Source organism: Petaurus breviceps, unplaced genomic scaffold (assembly GCF_028583685.1).
Source record: "Petaurus breviceps papuanus isolate PSGF00001 unplaced genomic scaffold, PetGlider_PUasm1.0 90903, whole genome shotgun sequence".
Taxonomy (NCBI): domain Eukaryota; kingdom Metazoa; phylum Chordata; class Mammalia; order Diprotodontia; family Petauridae; genus Petaurus; species Petaurus breviceps.
In genome coordinates this window covers 4,397,772-4,417,589 of record NW_027187376.1, presented here as the reverse complement: position 1 = coordinate 4,417,589, position 19,818 = coordinate 4,397,772, and the positions used below count along the sequence as shown (strand labels likewise).

The following is a 19,818-nucleotide window of genomic DNA, read 5'->3' as shown; positions in this document are numbered from 1 at the left end:
CATCCCTGCTTCCAGATCAGCCCTCATGGCCACTGTCCAGGCCATGAGGTAACTCTTGTGGAGTTACCATCTACTGCCTCTGAAAGTGCCAGAGTCCCCACTTACTAACCAGCTAAAGTAGTGAAGACCCTGAAAAGAAAGTTCTTAGCCCCAAAGTCAAGCAGCTCTATGTCAGAAATGGATATTGTTATCCATAGAAATGATACTACAGGAGATGTATTCCTATTTACTTTGTCATGGCACTCTAAAAATCACTAGGCTTTTTCAACCAACTTTCAGCTAAAACCTTCTACTTTCTCTCTATTGGAATAAAAGCTCCTTGAGGAAAAAGATTATCTCAGTTTTCATGTATCCTATCCTCAGAACTTTGTTATTTAATAAAAGTTTAACAAATATTTTTCATTCATTCATTACATGTGAAAAAAACACAGGAAAACACAATATGACCCAGTATTCCCCAAATATCATGATGATGATTAGAATACAATGTAAGTCCCTAGAAACATCAGCAGCAGGTGTGTGGATAGGGTAGGGGAAAGAGGCAGTGATTGATGGAAAAGGCATTTCTAAGATGAGCAATTATTTCCTAGATATTGGAGGAGAAACTGTATACAATGTGGAGACACAAGCAGAGGTGGTTCCAATAGTTATTTCTGGCCTCCATTTGGTTGTTATGCTAATGATCCCCCAGTCCTGGGAGTTACGATTCAGACTTCCATTACCCCCATTGTATGGAATACTCTTGAGTAACAGCTACTCTTTTTATTTATTTAGATTGCTATGTACAAAAAAGCCATGAAGAACATTTTATATCCCCTCTCCTCAAGTTTGTAGGGCTTTCTCCCTCTTCAAATTATCATTTATATTATTTTCGGTTTTCGTATTATATACTTTCTAGCTGAATGTAAGCTTCTTGATGGCATGGATTATTTTGTTTTTGTCTATATCCACCTTGCTTAACATAAAGCCTTGCACATGGTAGTCATTTAATAAATAAATCAGGGGATTTGCATTCTTTTTTTGGTGGGGGAGAAAAGCAAGTGGTTGTAAGTTTGTGTAGAAAAGGCTTATCCATTTTCATTATAATTCTCAAAAGGTTTTCCCTTAGAGCTAATTCAAACTGTGTGGTTAAGCTTTTCATGTTCACGCTGATCTAAACGAAATCACAGCAATTCATTCTAATAAGAAATGAACTTATTTGAAATTTTAGGGTACCGTAAGAATTCTCAACCTACCTCATGGAGCCGCAGGTCTTTCTCATAAACAAGTTTTTTCACAAAGGCTGCTATAAACACAACCCAGGCTACCATAAGCACGATAGGAAGTGAGTAGGAAACACTGGTTAAAAAGCTGGGGGAAGAAAACATAGCATTCATCAAAATGGATAATGTCAGAGTTGGAGAATATAATGTCATAAACATCTTTTCCCTCACATTGAAAACATATGCATGTTTGAAAATAAGAGTAACCTTTTTTTTTTTGGAGGGAAGCTAGGGCAATTGGGGTTAAGTGACTTGCCCAAGGTCACATGGCTAGTCAGTGTCAAATTTGAACTCAGGTCCTCCTGACTCCAGGGCCAGTGCTCTATTCACTGCACCACGTAGGCACCCCACCATTTTTTTTTAAGTCTAGACTTATATATGATTCTACCAATATCAGGAACTCTTGTTTCAGAAACTTTGTCTCGAATGCAGATGGATTGCCCGGTAGTCTTAAAGAATTGGTTGAGGAAGGGCAGCAAGGTGATACAATAGAGAGAGCACTGGCCTTCATCAGGAGGATCTGAGTTCAAATTTTGCCTCAAACACTAACTGGCTGTGTGACCCTGGGCAAGTCACTCAACCCTGTCTACCTCCATACACACACACAAAAAGAAAAAAGAATCAATCAAGGATGGCGTGGAGGCAAAAGGAGGACTTGAATTCACATTTTTCTTACTTCCAGATCAATCCTCAATCCATTATTCCAAACTTCGTCTCTATTAATCTAATATTGATGAAGCAAAATTAATCTGCAAAGGGGTCCTCTGAATTCCATGCTTTCAGGCTGTCAGTATAATTTGAGATTCCATACAGAGGCAGTGATATACTTTGGAGAATGATTTTGATAAGTTTTGGTAAGAAAGTTAACTTGTAATCGTTAAGAATCAAGATCTCATTGGCTGAAACACAATTGAACAGAACAGAGAGAGTGGATGGCATTGTATTTACCTTGCCAAATGATTCATATAATCAAAAGAATGATTTTCTACTCTTAGGAAGAAGCATTTAGCCAATACTGCCTCAATTGAAATTTATAACCATGAACATCCCAGGGTAAACATTTAGGCAACAACATTTACTGGGATTTCTATGGACAATTTGAGGAACGCTGTGAGAGGTCTTCAGAGACAATGGTACAGCAAGGTGGCTGGCCTGCCCATGTGCAGCTACGGCCTGAGGAAGACCAAAGGAGCTACCTTCCCCCAGGACACATCCTCCATATGCCTGTCATGGCGGCTGACATCCCCACCATTATTATCCTTTTATTTTTTGGAACTAAGGCATAGATTCTAATAAGCTTTTGTGTGCCTTTTAAACTCATCATTACTCATGATAATATCATGCAACTAATGTGTTTTTTACGTACAATGAGAGTTCTCTTGGGGATGGAAATACTGCCCAGAGTATAATTTCCTGCTTCCTGATGTTTGCCCAGGGTTAGCGCTGGTACTCCTGATTGCCATCACAATCACCTCTATTACCCTTTTTATTTGCTAATGAAATCTCTATATTCTTTCATTCAAATGATTGAGTGATATGCTCAGATAGGGTGCCAGCTATAACTGTATTAGAAATCAAAGAATGTACCCCAATCCTAGGAGAAGGAATGAGTGAGGAAGAGCGAGAAATCAGATGGGAATTCCAATTTCATTTATCCCACAGCTATTCCTCACATCTTTTTCCTATTCACACTGGCCACTGAGGTTCACACACAGTTCATACAGCTTACTCCTGGCTGCTCTACAGAAAAGAAGCAACTAACCTTGACAACCCACTAGAAAGAATTCTCATCTGTCTTCCCTTATCATTGTTCAACAAAGGGTTACAACCTCATCTCATCTAGAATTTTTGAAGCAGAGAGGAGGAAGAGAGAGAGTGAGAGAGGGAGGGAGGGATTAAGAGAGAGGGAGGGAGTAAGGGAAGGAGGGAGAAAGAGAGAGGGAGAGAGAGAGGGGGGAGGGAGGGATCCAGAGGGAGACAGAGAGACAGAGAGAGACTGAAGGAGAGAGGAGGAGAGGCATCAACAGAAAAACAGAACAGCCCCAAATGATGTAACAATTGCAAGTTCTGCGTTGAATAACAAGTTCTGTTATTTTAGAGTAATATTCCCATGCCTCAAACTCCTGTGTAGGTGGATGGGCTGGAAGCACATCTTCCTGTATCATTTTTTTTTAACTGTTATTGAAGTAGGAGTCATTTTGTTCTAGCAGACTGGCAGATTTAATGAACATTAAAATTTACTGCCTGAAAAAAGTTATCTTTAATTTTAAAAAATTCGTTTGCAAAGCCATTCAAGATGTTGGAAGAGTCCTTGGCAAAGGCACTATTCCATAAAGTCGTCCCAGATTCTTCTTGGAACACTGGCATGCTTCTTAGAACACTTATCACAAAGGAACAATTCAGGCAAAGATTCCCCCTCTCTCTGTTTTCCAGTTTCTCCATTTGGATTCCCATTTACTTTCAGAAAGAACTAAGGATTATAAAGATGTCACCCTCAGTTTACCTCTGTTGGTTATTGTTTATACCAGTGGTCTTTCTCCCTGATCACTTCCAAGTGATCTTTTTATTGTGAAGACAAGGCATTGTCATGATGGAGCATGTCTTCAGGGTGGGGGATGATCGCTTTGGAGGGCTGGAATCAGCAAGACTCATTTTCTGAGTTCAAATCTGGCCCCAGACACTTACTAGCTGTGTAACCCTGTACAAGTCATTTAACTCTGCTTTCATCATTTCCCTTATCTGTAAAATGAGCCAGAGAAGGAAATGGCAAACTACTCCAGAAAAGCCTACAAGGGGTCACAAAGAGTCGGACACAACTGAAATGACTGGACAACAATATCACATTTGATGATACTAAGCATTTGATTCCAATGATTGTATTTGAACTGACACCGAAAGGTGCTCCTAGAAGCTACACCTTATTAAGCAACTTAAAGCATAGAGACTCACTTGTCCTTCATGAAACAGGGGTAGGGAATTGCTTGAACCTGAACTGCTATTTCCTGGGAATTCCTCCCAGTCTGCAGTTCAATTATAGCTCTTTCAATGCTATCCTGTAAGTAGATAAACGCTCTGCCATAGATCTGGTTTTGTGATGGAGAATTATGTGGACCGGGAGCCCAGAGCTTGTTTCGGAGGCTGCTGGTTGTCTGCGCCGTCTTCAGACTCATTCGGATGGTGTATTCTATTAGCGGAGGAAGGGAACCGTCCTCAAGATTGTCTTTTCTCTCCCTGCTTCTGTTAGAAGGAAGCTTGAAAATAACACCTAAAATAAAAATGATGAAAGAAAAAAAGTAAAAATCATTTCATGGTTAAGGTTACTCTCAGTAGTTTGCAGGCCTCCGTAAGAGAGCAGTCAAACATTTTCCCATCTGGGTTAATGATAAGACATGAAGTCCAGGGCTCTTGATTTATAAGAAAGGGAGAAAATGGCAGTTTTTATGAAGGTGTAACTTATGAAGTTTCAAGCTCTGAAAAATAACAGACTCAAAAGCAGGTTAAAACTATTACCCACTGTCTATAAATATGCTATAAAATTATGTAATTGTCAATCTTGTGACCTTAGCATTAACATGTCCTAAAGGAGAAAAGGGTGCCTCAGAAGGTCCTGTCATAGGCATCACTTTTGCTGACCTTGTGACATGGATTCAACTCAAGCAGATCTTTCTATTTTCTTTCATCTTTACAACCTCAAATAGCATAGGATAGAGACTAGAGAGGCAGCCTTAGAACCAGGAAGATCTGGGTTTGCAGCATGGTCCTTTTGCAGGAACTACCAACATCAATGAAATCTCATCCCTACAATCTCAAGCAGTTCAATAGAACAGCCCAATTGCACAAGACTCCCTCTCCCTTACCAGGACACAACACACACAGAACAGATAAACACGTGCATAGACATAAGGATCAAGGGCAATGAACTCTCCCTCATCAAGGGGTTTCAAGTAAAAGCTGAATGAATACTATTCAGATATGCTGCAGAGAGTATACTGAGGTTTTCAGGTATATGTGTCCCCCAGAGATCCTGTCAACTCAAACATTTTGCCTTTCTTTCATCTCACTGGACTTGCATGATTGTAAAAGATTTGTTTCCTAGGGGGTGGCTAGGTGGTGCAGTGAATAGAACACCTGCCCTGGAGTCAGGAGGACCTGAGTTCAAATATGGTCTCAGACACTTAACACAAAAACTAGCCGTGTGACCTTGGGCAAGTCACAACCCCAATTGACCTCCAAAAAGAAAAAACAAAACAAAACAAACAAACAAAAAAACAAACCAAAAATAAAATTATTTGTCTCCTCTTTTGACTATAGATATGGCTCCTTTGGCTATAACTGTGCCAGGGGTGAAGGTGGAATTTTTGTGAAAGAGGCTGTGCTTTTCAGTTGCCTGAGGTTTCAGGCATGGAGAACATGGAAAACACCTTGAGAATTTGATTGGGATGAATCTGTGTGTTTCCAATGGACGTTTCAAACAAAAGCAGAGTCAAACTTACTTCCAAAAAGTTCATTGTTCTTGTACAGTCTTTGTGCTTCCATCTCCATTTCAGCTATAGTTTTTGCTGGCTGAATGCGATCATATAATACACAGGAGGAAATGTTGACTGTCAGGGCAGACAGTGTATTAAGCTGATCAATGATGCCAATGTTGTTCTGTAATTTTAGCCTTAGAATATCTGGAGAAGTGAAGCAAAACAAAAGCCAACAGGAGGGAAGAAAAAGAAAACATCACCATCCTGATTCTCATAATGATGCATCAAAAGCACTGATTTGCCACTAAATGTAATACATAAAAGGAAGCACTAGAAAATTGAAGACATGGAGGAAATGTGCTTTAATAGGGAAAAATTCAAAGAAGCACATCAGGCAAAATTTATTCTATAACACAAATATTCAACAAAGAGACTTTTCATCCAGTTGACTTTAAAAGTAACATCATGCCAAGATCAGGTTAAAGACAACTAAAAAACTTACATGCTACGGTATCTTGAATAGTGAACAAAGATCAAGAAGTTAATTGGCACAGTGATGCAGTACAATACGATAGAGAGAACATTAGATTTGGAACTGAGGACACAGGTTTAAAATCTTGGTTCTGCCACTTCTGGCCATGTGACCTTGGGAGAGTCACAACTTTTCTGGGCCTCAGTTTCCTTATCTGTAAGGTGAGGAGATGGGGTGGAGAGCATCTAGCTCCCTATATCAGTCAGATCACAGGTCTTTTTACTATTTCCTATCCCTACAACCTTGAGTGTCTCTCTTCCTTCCCACCAAACCCTCACAAGACAGGGAAGTACAGTGAGCTGGGGTAGTGTATAGAGCACAAAACTTAAATGCAGGAAGTCCTAAATTCAAATCCTGCCTCAGACAGGCACTTATTACCTATGTGCCCCTGGGAAATCACTTAACCTCTCAGTATCTCAATCTCCTCATTTGTAAAATAAAAGTAATAAAAAATAAAAATAATAGCACGTACCTCCCAGGATTTTTTATGAGGATTAAATGAGATTACATATGAAAAATCCATTGCAAACCTTAAGGTGCTAAACAAATGTTAACTACTATTATTATCTATAAGTTGCTAGAGAGAGAATGACAAAATAGGAGATGAAGGATCAATTTAGAATTGGCTAAACAGGTGGCATATGGAAGCATAGAGCAAAACTGAGCAAAGGAAATTATAGCTGGAATATGAGAATAACAGTGATCAGCAAATGAAACAGGCTATGGAAACATTTCTTAAAGAAAAGCACACACACACACACACATATATATATATATATATGCATATATAATTAAATTATTTGAGAGTTATGTGAGTTACTTTGATAGTAATCTAGATCAAGCAGCCTAGAACTTATGGAACCTGATACAGTGAGTGGATAGGTGGAGGGAATGGATGAATGGATGTTTTAGACAACTACTCCACCATGAAAAAAAAGGATGAGAATGTTTCTTTGATTTTGTGGTTTCCATATAATATAATCTGTTGTTATGAACAATTTATATAAAAACAAACATGAATATAACATTATGGTCGATTGAATTTTCACTTCCGGACTCGATCGTCATGAATAAAAATATACTAAACATTATTAATTCTTCTTAACTAGCCAAATGTCCCCCAAAATCTTTTAAAGCAAAATTAAATTTGCTAAAGAAGTCAACTACTGGCAAGCATTTTGCTCTAGAATTTAAAGTGAATGGCTTTTGTTGTGGAAAATGGTGGGGGAGGGGGAAAATTATGGTTGAACAGTGGCCTCCAGTGGCCATAGGAAATCAATACAATGCAATCTAATGCAATTTTGACTGATCTTTAATTGGAATTTAAAATACAATGGGGAGAAATGGAGAACAGCACATTTCTCCTGACCCCCACTCCATTCCAAACGGAAAAATTTCTCTTTGATCTTACCAAGACAAACTTTAAGTTACCTAATAATTTTATGACCATCAGTATCAAAGTTAGAATATCATCCGCCTCATATTTTAAACCTTTCAACCTTACCTCTACATGCTTCCAAAATTTTCAGAACTGAAAATTATTTTATCCTTGATCCTTTGACTATCCTTTATCCTTGACTCAAACTATTTCTTAGCCGAAATGATAGTTTAAGTGATTTCTTTTGAGACAGAAAATCTTTTATTACTGACTCTCCTATAAACAGGTATTGGGCATCATGAATATCCTGGAACCTAGAGCTTATTTGGAGGCTCAACATAGGCATGGTTCCTTCCTAATGGTGTGTAGCCTATATCCCCAGTGAAGCAGCCCCCAGACAGGGCTACTACCTAGCATGAGGACGGGTTTTCTTTCACTCCACCTCTTCCTAATATCGATGCTCTTCGTCCAGGGGTTGCATAGCAACAGCACATCAGACACAGACTGAATGAGATGACTTGCATCCTCTGGGTTGAAGGTGGGGATGTGGCAGAGGGAATACCTAAGTTCTCTCTGCTCCTTTTCATCCTCTTCACACATCCTTTTAAATGACCTTGAAAGAGAAGAACCCATGCCTGCCTCACCAGCTATTGGTTTATTTACATTCTGAGACAATCCATCACCTTTGTCTTGCTACTCATGCCTGATGCACAGTTTGGCTCAACAGTGGGCATAAAATGTTAAAAGTCAGTGGTTACTAATGAATTATTTTATCCTCATCCACAGCCAGACACTTATCATGATGTCAGTGTGCATTGATATTAAGAACTTGCTTTGTGTTAAGAACTGGATATAATGAAAAACAATGCTTTATATTAGGAACTTGAAAGCTGTCTGTGGTCAGTTAAAGGGGAAACTTCATTTGCATGGTTTATTTTGGATTACTTTTATTTCTGAGTGCTTTGTGTCATCCATAAAGAGAAAGGTTAACTGTCTGAGAAGTTAATCATCAAAGAAGAGTTTGGCACCCCTTGTAAATAAAGTGTGTAGCAGTTAGGTGGCCCAGAGGGAAGAATGCTGGGCCTGGAGTCAGGAAGATTCTTTTTTCTGAGTTCAAATTTGGCCTCAGACATGTACTAGTTACGTGATCCTTTGCAAGTCACTTAATCCCGTTTGCCTCAGTTTCCTCATCTGTAAAATGAGTTGGAGAAGGAAATGGCAAAACCACTCCAGTATCTTTACCAAGAACACCCCAAATAGGGTCATGAAGAATCAGACATAACTGAGAAATGGCTGAACAACTTTAAGTAAGTGTACACCTGACTGAGGAGGCAGGGGATAGAAAATGTGGCAGAGGATTTATTTCCCTTAGAGTAATGGAATAACCACAACCTAGCAAGAAACAGTACCGAATACAAAACAGAAAAAAGTTCTGGTCTAGGAGAGCATTTTTTTTTTCCTGACAGGATCTGGGAATAAAAGGTCCCATGAAACCGCATAATCTAACAGTGACTTACCCAGCTCATTTATCTGTTTCAGGAGCTCAACAGCATCAAGTCCCACAGAGAATTTTACAAAAACTTGCACAAAGGGGTTCCTCAGAGTATTCTAACAAACAATAATAATAGAGAATTAGTTTAAATGCAAGAACAAAACAAGTTTAATCATTGTCTTCCTAATAATACCCACAGTAAGAGGCGTTAACAGCTATTGTGCATTACCAATGCATCATCTTACAAAGGCTTACATTCAAATCCCTGACAAAGGAAGATAGTGCGTGCTGCTGGTAATGAAGAGTTGGGTCTTTGTTTAATTAGTCCTATAAGGAAGCAAACTTCAGAAGGTAGGCACCATTTATTGGATGGCATCCCAATGTTGCTAAATATCATTATGACATACAAGACTTGGGAATTTTATTCACTTCAACCTTTCTCTACTCTCTACATAATGAATGGTACAATTTGTGTGTATGATGAAATGGGCAATTCTTCTATATGTATGTAGAGCTTGACTAATAATAATGGATTGCAATGACCTAAGAAAGGCTTAGATAAGCATTTAAAGCTACTGCTCTTCTTCCTTCTTGCTAATGGGTGAAATAAAGAAGGACCATGGAGAAATGAGGAGAAAGAAATAAATTCTAAAATGATTGTGAGGAAATATGTAGGAAGAAAGCTGCTGGAGTTTAAGGGAATTATTAGGAAATAGTAGCTAAGTAGATGGAAGATGGATGAGATTATTGGATTAACTAGACTTGCAGTTTATTCACCAACACAGTCAATATATTTGGCCAAAGGCCATAACTTCTGAGTTTCAATTTTGAGTACTTCAGTTTTTTAAGCTCTAGAAGTTAGCTTGTGTCTGTTAATCTCCCAAATTTTTACATCTAATTCTAAGGATCACAGTTGGAAACTCTTTTCTCACACCTAGAAATTTCTGCTGTCTAAGAAGACACGATTCAGGTTAGTTAATACAAAAATTTACTTGGCTTTGAAAAACTTATCATGTCTGGCTGAATAAGTAAAGGTAATTGTAATAACTAGAGAAAATCATCTTTTTTTTTTTGGAAAACCTTCTATTTCTCTATTACTGATTGTCAGTGGGAATATTTTTATAACCACTCTCTAAAATCAGATGGGTATTTATATTTTAAAACTCATTGTAAAAAACCAATTAGCAATGCAAAAAAGTGGCAAAACTCTTGATAGAAAATATATTGTAACGACTGGCCACAGCAAGGGAAGGAGCCTATGGTGTATCACTCATAAAATCAAAAGACTGTTACCCCCAAATTACAATAGTTGGAATTTTAAAAAATATATAGAACATAGAAGCAATACAGTTTGGCTTCTCTGAATAGACACTTTTACAAATGAAAGAAGGGAAAAGTGATGGTCTGGTGTGACTAGAATACATGCATACCATTATTGAAGTTTGCCTATCTGCTTCTATGGAGATGGTCCAATCTTATTGAAAACTAGAGATCAAACACCTTTGTTATTTTTTTTCCTGACACCTGTTAATTCACATAAAAAATTTAAGTGACCCAATGAGGTACATTGCTTCATGTAGGCTATACCCCAGTTGCTACTGCCTTTCCACCTATAATCATTTAATATTTATTTTATGTATCTATACATGTTGCCTCCCCATTAGAAAGTAAACTCCTTGAGGGCAGAGGTCGTTTCACTCCTGTTTTTATATCTCCAATGCTTAGCGCAGTATCTGAGACATAGCTCATTAACTTGGGATACTTCTTAGACTTAGGATACTCTTCTTTCATTGAACAAAATTCTGTCTCTAAATTATTTTGTTTTGTTTTGTTTCTATTGTGCTCATGGGTAGAAGAATCAAATAACATCCTCAAAGTACATATTTGGGAACAGAATGAATGTGCCATAGCATCCAGTTGGCCATATGTACAGAGAGCACCTGCATAGGATTTCCTCTGTATGCATGGCTAATATTACCACAGTGGCAGAAGGGTTTTCTACTTAGAATGCATTCATGCAGAAGGGAAAGTCTGACTCAGTGTGTGCGAAGCATCTCTGTGGGCAATATTGTACTAGTTGCTGTATCTAGCTATTTTCTTTGCAAGTTTTATTTTTTAAAAGGTTACAAAACTAATTATATGTGTGTCACAATGGGACTTAAGTCTGGCTTGAGATTCCAACAAGAAGTAGTGATAAAAATGGTTTCCTTCTGTACTAATCAGAATACAGCACACAGAGGTAGAAACCCAAACAGGCTGCCTCATGGGAGTTTTCAGGACTTGCTTGGGGAAGGTTTTAGAAATGTACTGCTGGCTTCTCTTGTGTCTCATACCTCCTGGCATTATAAGAATCTATCAAGCTATCAAAAGAGAAATGGTTTCTATTTTCCTAACATTCATATTCTATAGAAATAGAATAAGTCATAAGGTATTACTCTAGAGCCTGGACCCAGTAGAACTATTCTTATTCTCTCAGGAAGTGAAAATAGATATTTAAATAAATGATTTATTTTGGTCTAGAGTATAGTAATAGTTTTTTTCTATTAGTAATTCTTGGATGAACATGGTTGTAGCATGTCTTCTATGAAGCAGCTTGTCAGTAGAATATGTCCATTGCCAATTTGACTAAGAAAAGTTGAATAAGAAACCACTGGAGTTCTTTGAGATAAAATTAGATGATTGCTTTTTGGAGATGTAAAATGCGGGAATTCCTTATCAAGTATAGGTTAGATCAGATGGCCCCTGGTGAGTCTTCCATCATTGAGAGTGTGAGAGTGGGCTTACCATAGAAAACTAGTTAATCTTCTTCCTAGGAAAACTGGGTTTTCATTATATAAGTCCAAAAATGTTAACTGAGAACCCAGAGGCTGTATAACCCATGAGAATAAAAGTGGAAAAGTATGCTTGGCTTTCATGCCAAATTCTACTACCTTGCACATAATAACAACCTGAGATAGTCCAAAAAGTCACGGCTGGTTTTCAGGTTGCTGCTAGCTTAATGATGTCGAAAGCTTTCCTTTAGTTGCAACAGGAAAACACAATTTGGGGGGCAGGATAAAAACCAAAAATATAACATTCTTTAAGGATTCTCACCCTGGAAAGTCACTCCAAATTCATGACTCTTCCTCTGATTGGTCAAGCTCCTCCCCAAATTTCTAATTTAAGGAAAGTGTCCAGCCCAACCGTGTTCACTCCTTCATCCTTCTCTGGGCTTTACTTCTGACTCTCTGTACTTCTTTCTTCCATTATGTCCTCCCTACTCCCCCCCCCCCCCTTCTTATTTCCTTTTATATACTGTCTTCCCCCTTTAGAAAGTAAGGTCCTTGAAGGCCAGTTTTATTGATCTTATTGATCTGTTCCTACTGTTTAGTATGATGCCTGGAACATAGTAAGTGCTTAATAAATGCTTTTGACTTGACTTACATAGCATTTTCTAACTGTAAGTAGATATTGGCTGCTTTTTTCTCCTACATATCTTGCAAGGTAAGTCATTACTATTACTGGGGAATTATAGTAAGAAACTACTATTTCTTACTAAGATGTTGATTACAAGAAACAATTAGTGTTGGGGCGGCCAGGTAGCACAGTGAGTAAGAGCACCGGCTCCAGTGTCGGGATGACGTGGGGGTCAAATCCAGGCTCAGACACTTAGCACCAACCCAGAAACACCTGGCTGTGTAACCTTGAGCAAGTTACTTAACCCCAGTTGCTTAAAAAAAAAAAGAAAAGAAAAAATTAGTGTTAAAATCTATGTTTTAGCAACACAGATCTTGAGCTTTCAGGATCCTTACAGTGGCCCCATATTGACTACCAGAATTAATAGGGATAATAGGGAGATACTGAAGAGAGGTGAATTTTAGGGACCCTTTTAAATAAATATTTTCTAACAATTAGAAGGGTTCCAAAGGGAAATTGGCTTCCTTAGGAAGTAGTTGATTACTCCTCCTCTGGCTGGATGACCATTTGTTAGCTATGGCATAGAGAAGATTCCTGTGCCCTCTGGGTAGCATGGATGACCTTTGAGTTTGTTCCTAACTCTCAGATTCTGTGGTTTTTTTAATCTGCCAATTTTAATCTGTCTGGTATAGTTTATAAATTGTAAGTTTTGCCTAGGTATCATCTACTTGTTCACATAATAATAATAATGAACATCTCAAATAGCTGTCAAACTTATTAAGATGGATGACAGAACCATACAAGAGTACCTGAAGCATTGGGATTGTTTGGTTTAACAGATGGAAAGAATTCATGAACAGTGGTGATTTATCCATCCACTCTTGGGATTTTTCTCTCAATTCTGCCAGTTGTCTCAGAGTTACATTAGACTAAAAAGAAAAGAAGAAAAAAATTAATCTGTTAGGGCTTTCCTACACTGCATAAGGCATATATTAATGACCTTTATGGAAATTAGTTTAAAATAGTTATTCTTAATGTGGGGTCTGTAAAATTATTTAAAAAATATTTTGAAAATCATATCTCAACATAGTTTCCTCTGTAATCCTATACATTTTATTTTATGCATTTAAAAACAGTATTCTGAGAGGGGTTCTACAGGTCTCACCAGACTTTCAAAGGGGACTATGATACCAAAAAGATTAAGAACTCCTGATTAAGAAGGTGAAATTAAAGTGAAAATAATTTCCTTTATTATCAATATTTTTAGGGTCCTTTAAATGAGCAAAGAGTTATTCATAAAAATTCCTAGGACTTTTAAAATAATGTATTTAGAGCTAGAAGAGACCTCTAACCTTAGTCCAGCTCCATCACTTTACAGATCAGGAAACAATGAGAGAGGATCAGTCTGGTTTAGAATTTCATCTAGGATTCAAACCTAGGACCTCAGACTCCAAAATAGCAAGAACTTTTCCTAAACGTTTTCTTTTTCATGCACTAGCATGGTGAATGATGTTTAAATGTCTTTTCTGGGGATTTAATAAACATACTGTTATTTCCAGTGTAGAAAGTAGACATCATATTACTTTAGGATTCTTTGTAAATCATAAACTCCCTTATGATAATCTAGAAGTATTTCAGAAACAAGTGGTCCTCAAAAAATTTCTACATATGTCTAAAGAAAGATTACTTAGATACAACAGAGAACTTTTTGTGGATAGTTGTTAGTTTAGGGACATTCAGGTGTTTTTCTTTTTGAAAAGCATAAGTTTAGCACGTCACACATTGGAAATAATGTGGCTTATAAATGCTATATATTAAATATAATATATAATAATATAATTAAATATATTTTATATTTGTATAATATAATTAAAATATATTATGATATATAATAAATAATATACTATATATTAAGTAGTAAAATAAAAAATAAATAACTTAAATGCATCCAAATCTTAAATGTAACTTAAATGCATTTAAAATGCCATAATTTTTGGAATTGGGTAGAGGTGTTCCATTGGTTCTTTCTTCTTCTCTTCCCTGACCTCTTATCTTCCATTTCTTCAAATCTATATGTTGATTCATTTGTTAACATAAGGAACCAATTTTTGAAATTCGGAAGCAATTCAGTGGGGAAGGGCTGGATCCTGAGGACCCTGGTTCAATTCCTGGCTCTCCTAATTATAGCAGTGGAGTCAAATTCAAATAGAAACAGATTCCTGCAGGCAAGCTGTTGTCTTAGAAAACCACAAATTAACATTATTTATGTTGTATTATAATTTTATTTATTTTGTTAAACATTTCCCAATTTCATTTTCATCTGATTTAGGCTACACACAGGTGGTTTTCAGCCTCCCAGAGGAGAATCTAACATCTCTGCTTTATAATTTTATCTATGTACTTGGTCAAGTCCCTTCATTGTGCTGGGCCTCTATTTCCTATAAAAAGGATGGGATTGTATTAGATAGTTTCCAAGTCTCTTACTACTTTGAAATTTATATGAAATGAAGATTCTGTAATGTAGGAAGCATTTATGCCAAACTAGCTTTAGAGGCAATATAGAGGCTAGACTTAAAATCAGGAAGTCCTGAATCCAAGTCCTCCCTTAGACACATATTTAGCCACGTGACCCTGGGTGAGTCATTTTTAGTTTCTCAGTCTTAGTTTCCTCATCTGTAAAATTGGGATAATAATAGCACCCACCTCACAGAGTTTCAGTGAGAATCAAATGAAATAACATATATAATGTGTACTTTGCAAATTTTAAAGTGCTAGCTATTATATATTCTATATCATCATAAAGGCTATTATTTTTGTTTTTTATTATTTTATTGTCATTATAATGCCCACTTCTCTCATTCTGCTTTTGCATTAAGTAAGGGCGATAGACAAATTTTCTGCCTCTCAATTTGTTGAACATTTTGATGTCTTTTCACTTGTAATAACTTCATTTTGACAATGGTAGTTATTTAGCAGGATTTATATCTTTTCAAAGGATTAATTATACTGATTTTCCACAGGCAGAGTTGGTGATAGAAATTATTCTTGTGATTCTCAAGGCATCATATATAGTATATGAAGAATTAGGAGTATATTGGAGTAACTCTTAATGGTCTCGGTTTACAAATTGATTTACAAATTCATCCTATCACAAATAACAACACCACGTAGGTGCACGTCCAAACCTTTTCCATAATCGCCTTTGTGGTTGTGGTATATGGTGCATACATAATCTTCCCCAATAACAGTGGTTTTAAGAAAGCCCAAATTACAGGTCCAGCAGGCATGTTAACGATGTCTTTATAAAGGTTGAAGCAAAATGGTGCTGCAAGAAGAAAGAGATTACATAATTAAATGGATGGGCTTTAAATGATTTCTTGATCAGAAATTGACCCAGAGTACTACAATGAACGTAAAGCATCAAAAATTTGATGTTTGCATTTTAGGGGGGAAATGGTTCTTTTCTGCTGCATGATTTACTTGGCTACTATTTACAATGATGAAAGTAAAACCCACTTTGAAACAGCTGAGAAACCCTAAACTAATGAATCTCTTTGAAAATGGCATTTTGGGGTGCTCATTTCAAGTCTACTTACTTGAATTCAGAGGAATTCCATATTTTAAAGCAATTTGGTTTTTACTCAAGTTGTAGGTCAAAGGGTCTCTGGTGTGGTTGCCCCCTTTGGGCTTCTGTGATGAGGGCAGCATGGCTGTTAAGTAGTCGGTGGTGATTCCTTGAGAGCACAGAGCTTGGGAGATGGTGCTGAATGATCCTTCAGGGCCGTTAATATGATGGTTCCTATATATTGCCTGTGGGAGAAAAAACAGTGGCATATTAATTAAAATAAATCACTTGAAAAAAAAGCCTAGCTGCATTAACAACAAAAAAAAACTCAGCTCCCCAGATTTTGATGAGTTTCATATAATAATGACAATAATACAGACAAATTAAAATAAGGAAAATAACAATAGTTAGAATTTAGAAAGTGTTTTAAGGTTTGCAAAGTAATGTACATGATATCTCATTTAATCCTCACAATAGCCCTGTCAGGTAGCTGCTACTGCTATCTGCAGTTTAACAATAAGGAAACTGATGACTACCCACAATCATACCACTAGTCAATGTCTGAAGCAGGATTTGATCTCAGGTTTCTTGACTGCAAATCCAGAGCCCTATGCACTGTGTCCCCTAGATGCCCTTCAAGATAGGTACATGGCTTTGGATTTACTGAAAGTAACTGAATAAGGTTTTCAACCAGATGAAACCTTTGAAACAGTTAAGTTTCAAAAGGCCTTCCGTGGGCTACATATATCCACATGGACTCAACCAGCAAAACGTTGACAAAAGTATCAGACAAATGGTTGAATCACATGGATTTATTGATAAATGGGGGGGGGGGTGCGGTTATGATGGCAGTTCAGGACTAGGTTATTACCACCAGAAATTAGAGAAGGGGATTCTCTTCAAGAAGTTTGGACTTGGGGCAGCTAGGTGGCACAGTGAATAGTGCACTGGCCCTGGAGTCAGGAGGACCTGAGTTCAAATCTGGCCTCAGACATTTAACACACACACAAACACACAAACTAGCCTTGCGACCTTGTGCAAGTCACTTAACCCCAAATTGCCCTACGTTACCCCTCCCCCCCAAAAAAGGTTTGGACTTATTTATTAATGCGAGTTATACATGGAAATAGTCGATACTGTTCAACACTTCACTGTCAGTTACAAAAAAATTTAGCACCTACTGAATACCTAGCAAGACACGCCTTGGAGGCAAGAAATCAATATCAGAAGCTTGCTATGTTCTGCAGAAGAATAACTAGCACCTCAATGCTTTTATTCAATTATAAAAAGCATTTTATCTACCAGGAGAATAGTTCAAAGAACATTAAGTGTTAAAAAAAATAACAGTTGGATAATGACTTGCCCTAGGACAATTTTAATCTGAACTTCACCAAAAATATGAGGACAGGATGAAAAATAACCATAAAGAGACAGTGTGGTATAGTGGAACTCAGAAATAGGAAGAACTAAATCTCAGGCTTGTCTGGGACATTTCACTGGCATTGTGACCTCTTAATCTCTTATCTGCAGGCAATTCTTTCAAACTATGAGTTATAAATAATTGTCCATCAACATTTGTAAAGGAAATTTTCTTTGCAGTGGTTCCCTGTGTCAATGAAATCACAGGTCCAGACCAAACAGCAGGAACAAAAACTATAACTCATGTTTACATAAAGTTTTGAGTTTTGTAAATATGTATACACCACATTGTGTATATGTAGGCATATGTGTCTGGTTCCTTTCTTTGCTGCTATATTTCTTTCCATCACACATCTGAGATGCAAATATCAATGTTAGTAGTCACCAATTTAGGTTTCTGTGTGAACAGTCAAGAGTTAGTCAAGTAAGAAAATCTAACTCTTCAGGGTTATTGGTAAAAGGAATAGGACAAGCATTTTAAGTACCTATTACGTACCGGGCATTGTGCTAAGTACTCTACAGATATTTCATACACACACACATATAGTATACATATATAAAAATATTTCATTTTCACAACTCTGTGAGGTAGGAATTGTGATTTTCCCCATTTTACAGTTGAAGAAATTGAGGTAGACAGGTTAAGTGTCTTGCCAATGGTCACATAGCTAGTAAGTGCAGGCTGGATTAGAAATCAGGTCTTCCTGACTTCAGTCCCAGCTCTCTGTACACTATTTCTACTTCATAACTATGGGGAGATTTTATCTCATTATATACAGCAGATGCTGCCTGTAGCTCAGTGGATAATATCCAGTGATACACTGGAGTCAGCTAGAACTTGTTTACGAGAAACAATTGTTAAACTGCCAGCATGAGTATCTAAATCTCAGGAATCAGCAAACAGGACAAATCAGGGCTTGATTTTATTGTTTTGTTGATTGTCTAGATTTAAGGAAGTGATGGAGAAAAAGGTTAATAATTCAGATTAAATGGAAAAATGTGTGAGGAGAATATTTTCTACCAGGAAGACATTTATTAAATACTTACCAGTACATCACTGGAAATATTCCTAAAGAGATTTTACAGAGAGACCATTATGAGTCCTATTCATACCTGTGATAACGGTACACTTCGGGACAGGTGTATTTGTTTCAGTGACCTCATTTTGTCAAGGAGTGGGCGGGTGCCAGTTACCATCTGATTGAGAAAGTCTTTCAGTTTTATGAAGAGGTCTATCACCTTTTCTACTGGCTCTTGATCTTCCCTAGGGAAAAATACCTAACAAAAATGGAAGCAAAACAAATTATTTGAAAAAGTCTATAAAGTGCTGGCCAGTTACATCATTCACCGTCTACCCTGTAATCCATAATTCCGCATTGTACACCAAGAAAGCAGAAAATCTTGGATACTTCAACTAATCTACCCAATTCATCTCATTCAGACATTTTCCTACCATTTTGTTAGTATGGTACTAAAAGAAATTTGGGAAAGTGAACTATGTTTTATAACTGGCAGATTCCTAGGTCACCGGTATTAGTTTGGGCTTTTTAATAGGTGATCAGATAATTAAAATCAGCTCTAACATACTCTACTATAAACTGGCCAAACTCTACTATTATTTATATTTAAATAAGAGAAACCATAGTTATCCTGGAATGTTGACTATTGGTTCCTACATAATTTTTCTAAACCATAGTCAATCAATCTATTTCACTACTGATCCCCACCTTCAAATGAAACATTATGAGTTTCTAGGTTGATATGAATAAATTCTTTTTTTTTAAACCAGAGGCTAATTTTTCTTTCCTTGTCAGTATCTTTGAAGCATTAAATAGTGATCCTCCATTTGCCAAACACATAGTCATCAGTCCAACACTGGAATTTTCCCATAGGAATGTGATTAACACCTTAGCCAGACTTTATCTGCTAGAAAATTAGAGAGAGGTTTAATTACTGGATTCCCACAAGAAACACTATATCTGGTTTCTGCTCTGCAGGAACATTGCATAGAAGGAAATGGAAATGTAAGGGAATGAAATAAATATGATGGAATGAAGAAAACAGCTTTGCTTCCTATGTGTCTTAGACTGTGTTTTGTACAAAATGTTTTCAGCTATAAATCATTAGAAATAGGAAACCAAAACATTATCAGTCTTCTATTGCTTCTAAAACAGTCCATCAGGTTTAGGCTTATAAATTCCTACTATTTTCAAGAACCCATTTTTTTGCTGCCTCCTTCCCCTCTCTTTCCTCTCCTTTCTCTCTCTCTCTCTCTCTCTCTCTCTCTCTCTCTCTCTCTCTCTCT

General features: G+C 37.1%; 1 protein-coding gene across 1 annotated transcript in view; it reads right to left on the bottom strand.

Annotated features, from left to right (window-relative positions):
* The window catches only part of ABCA12 (ATP binding cassette subfamily A member 12), a 239,402-nt gene that overhangs the window by 76,053 nt on the left and 143,531 nt on the right, over positions 1-19,818 (bottom strand). Inside the window, exons 16-23 of the mRNA XM_069075204.1 lie at positions 18,627-18,791; positions 16,126-16,339; positions 15,715-15,854; positions 13,339-13,458; positions 9,159-9,249; positions 5,756-5,935; positions 4,212-4,527; positions 1,236-1,350 (exon numbers count right to left, since the gene is read on the bottom strand). Coding sequence (XP_068931305.1) covers positions 1,236-1,350; positions 4,212-4,527; positions 5,756-5,935; positions 9,159-9,249; positions 13,339-13,458; positions 15,715-15,854; positions 16,126-16,339; positions 18,627-18,791 — 1,341 coding nt within the window. The remainder of the gene's footprint in view (positions 1-1,235; positions 1,351-4,211; positions 4,528-5,755; positions 5,936-9,158; positions 9,250-13,338; positions 13,459-15,714; positions 15,855-16,125; positions 16,340-18,626; positions 18,792-19,818) is intronic.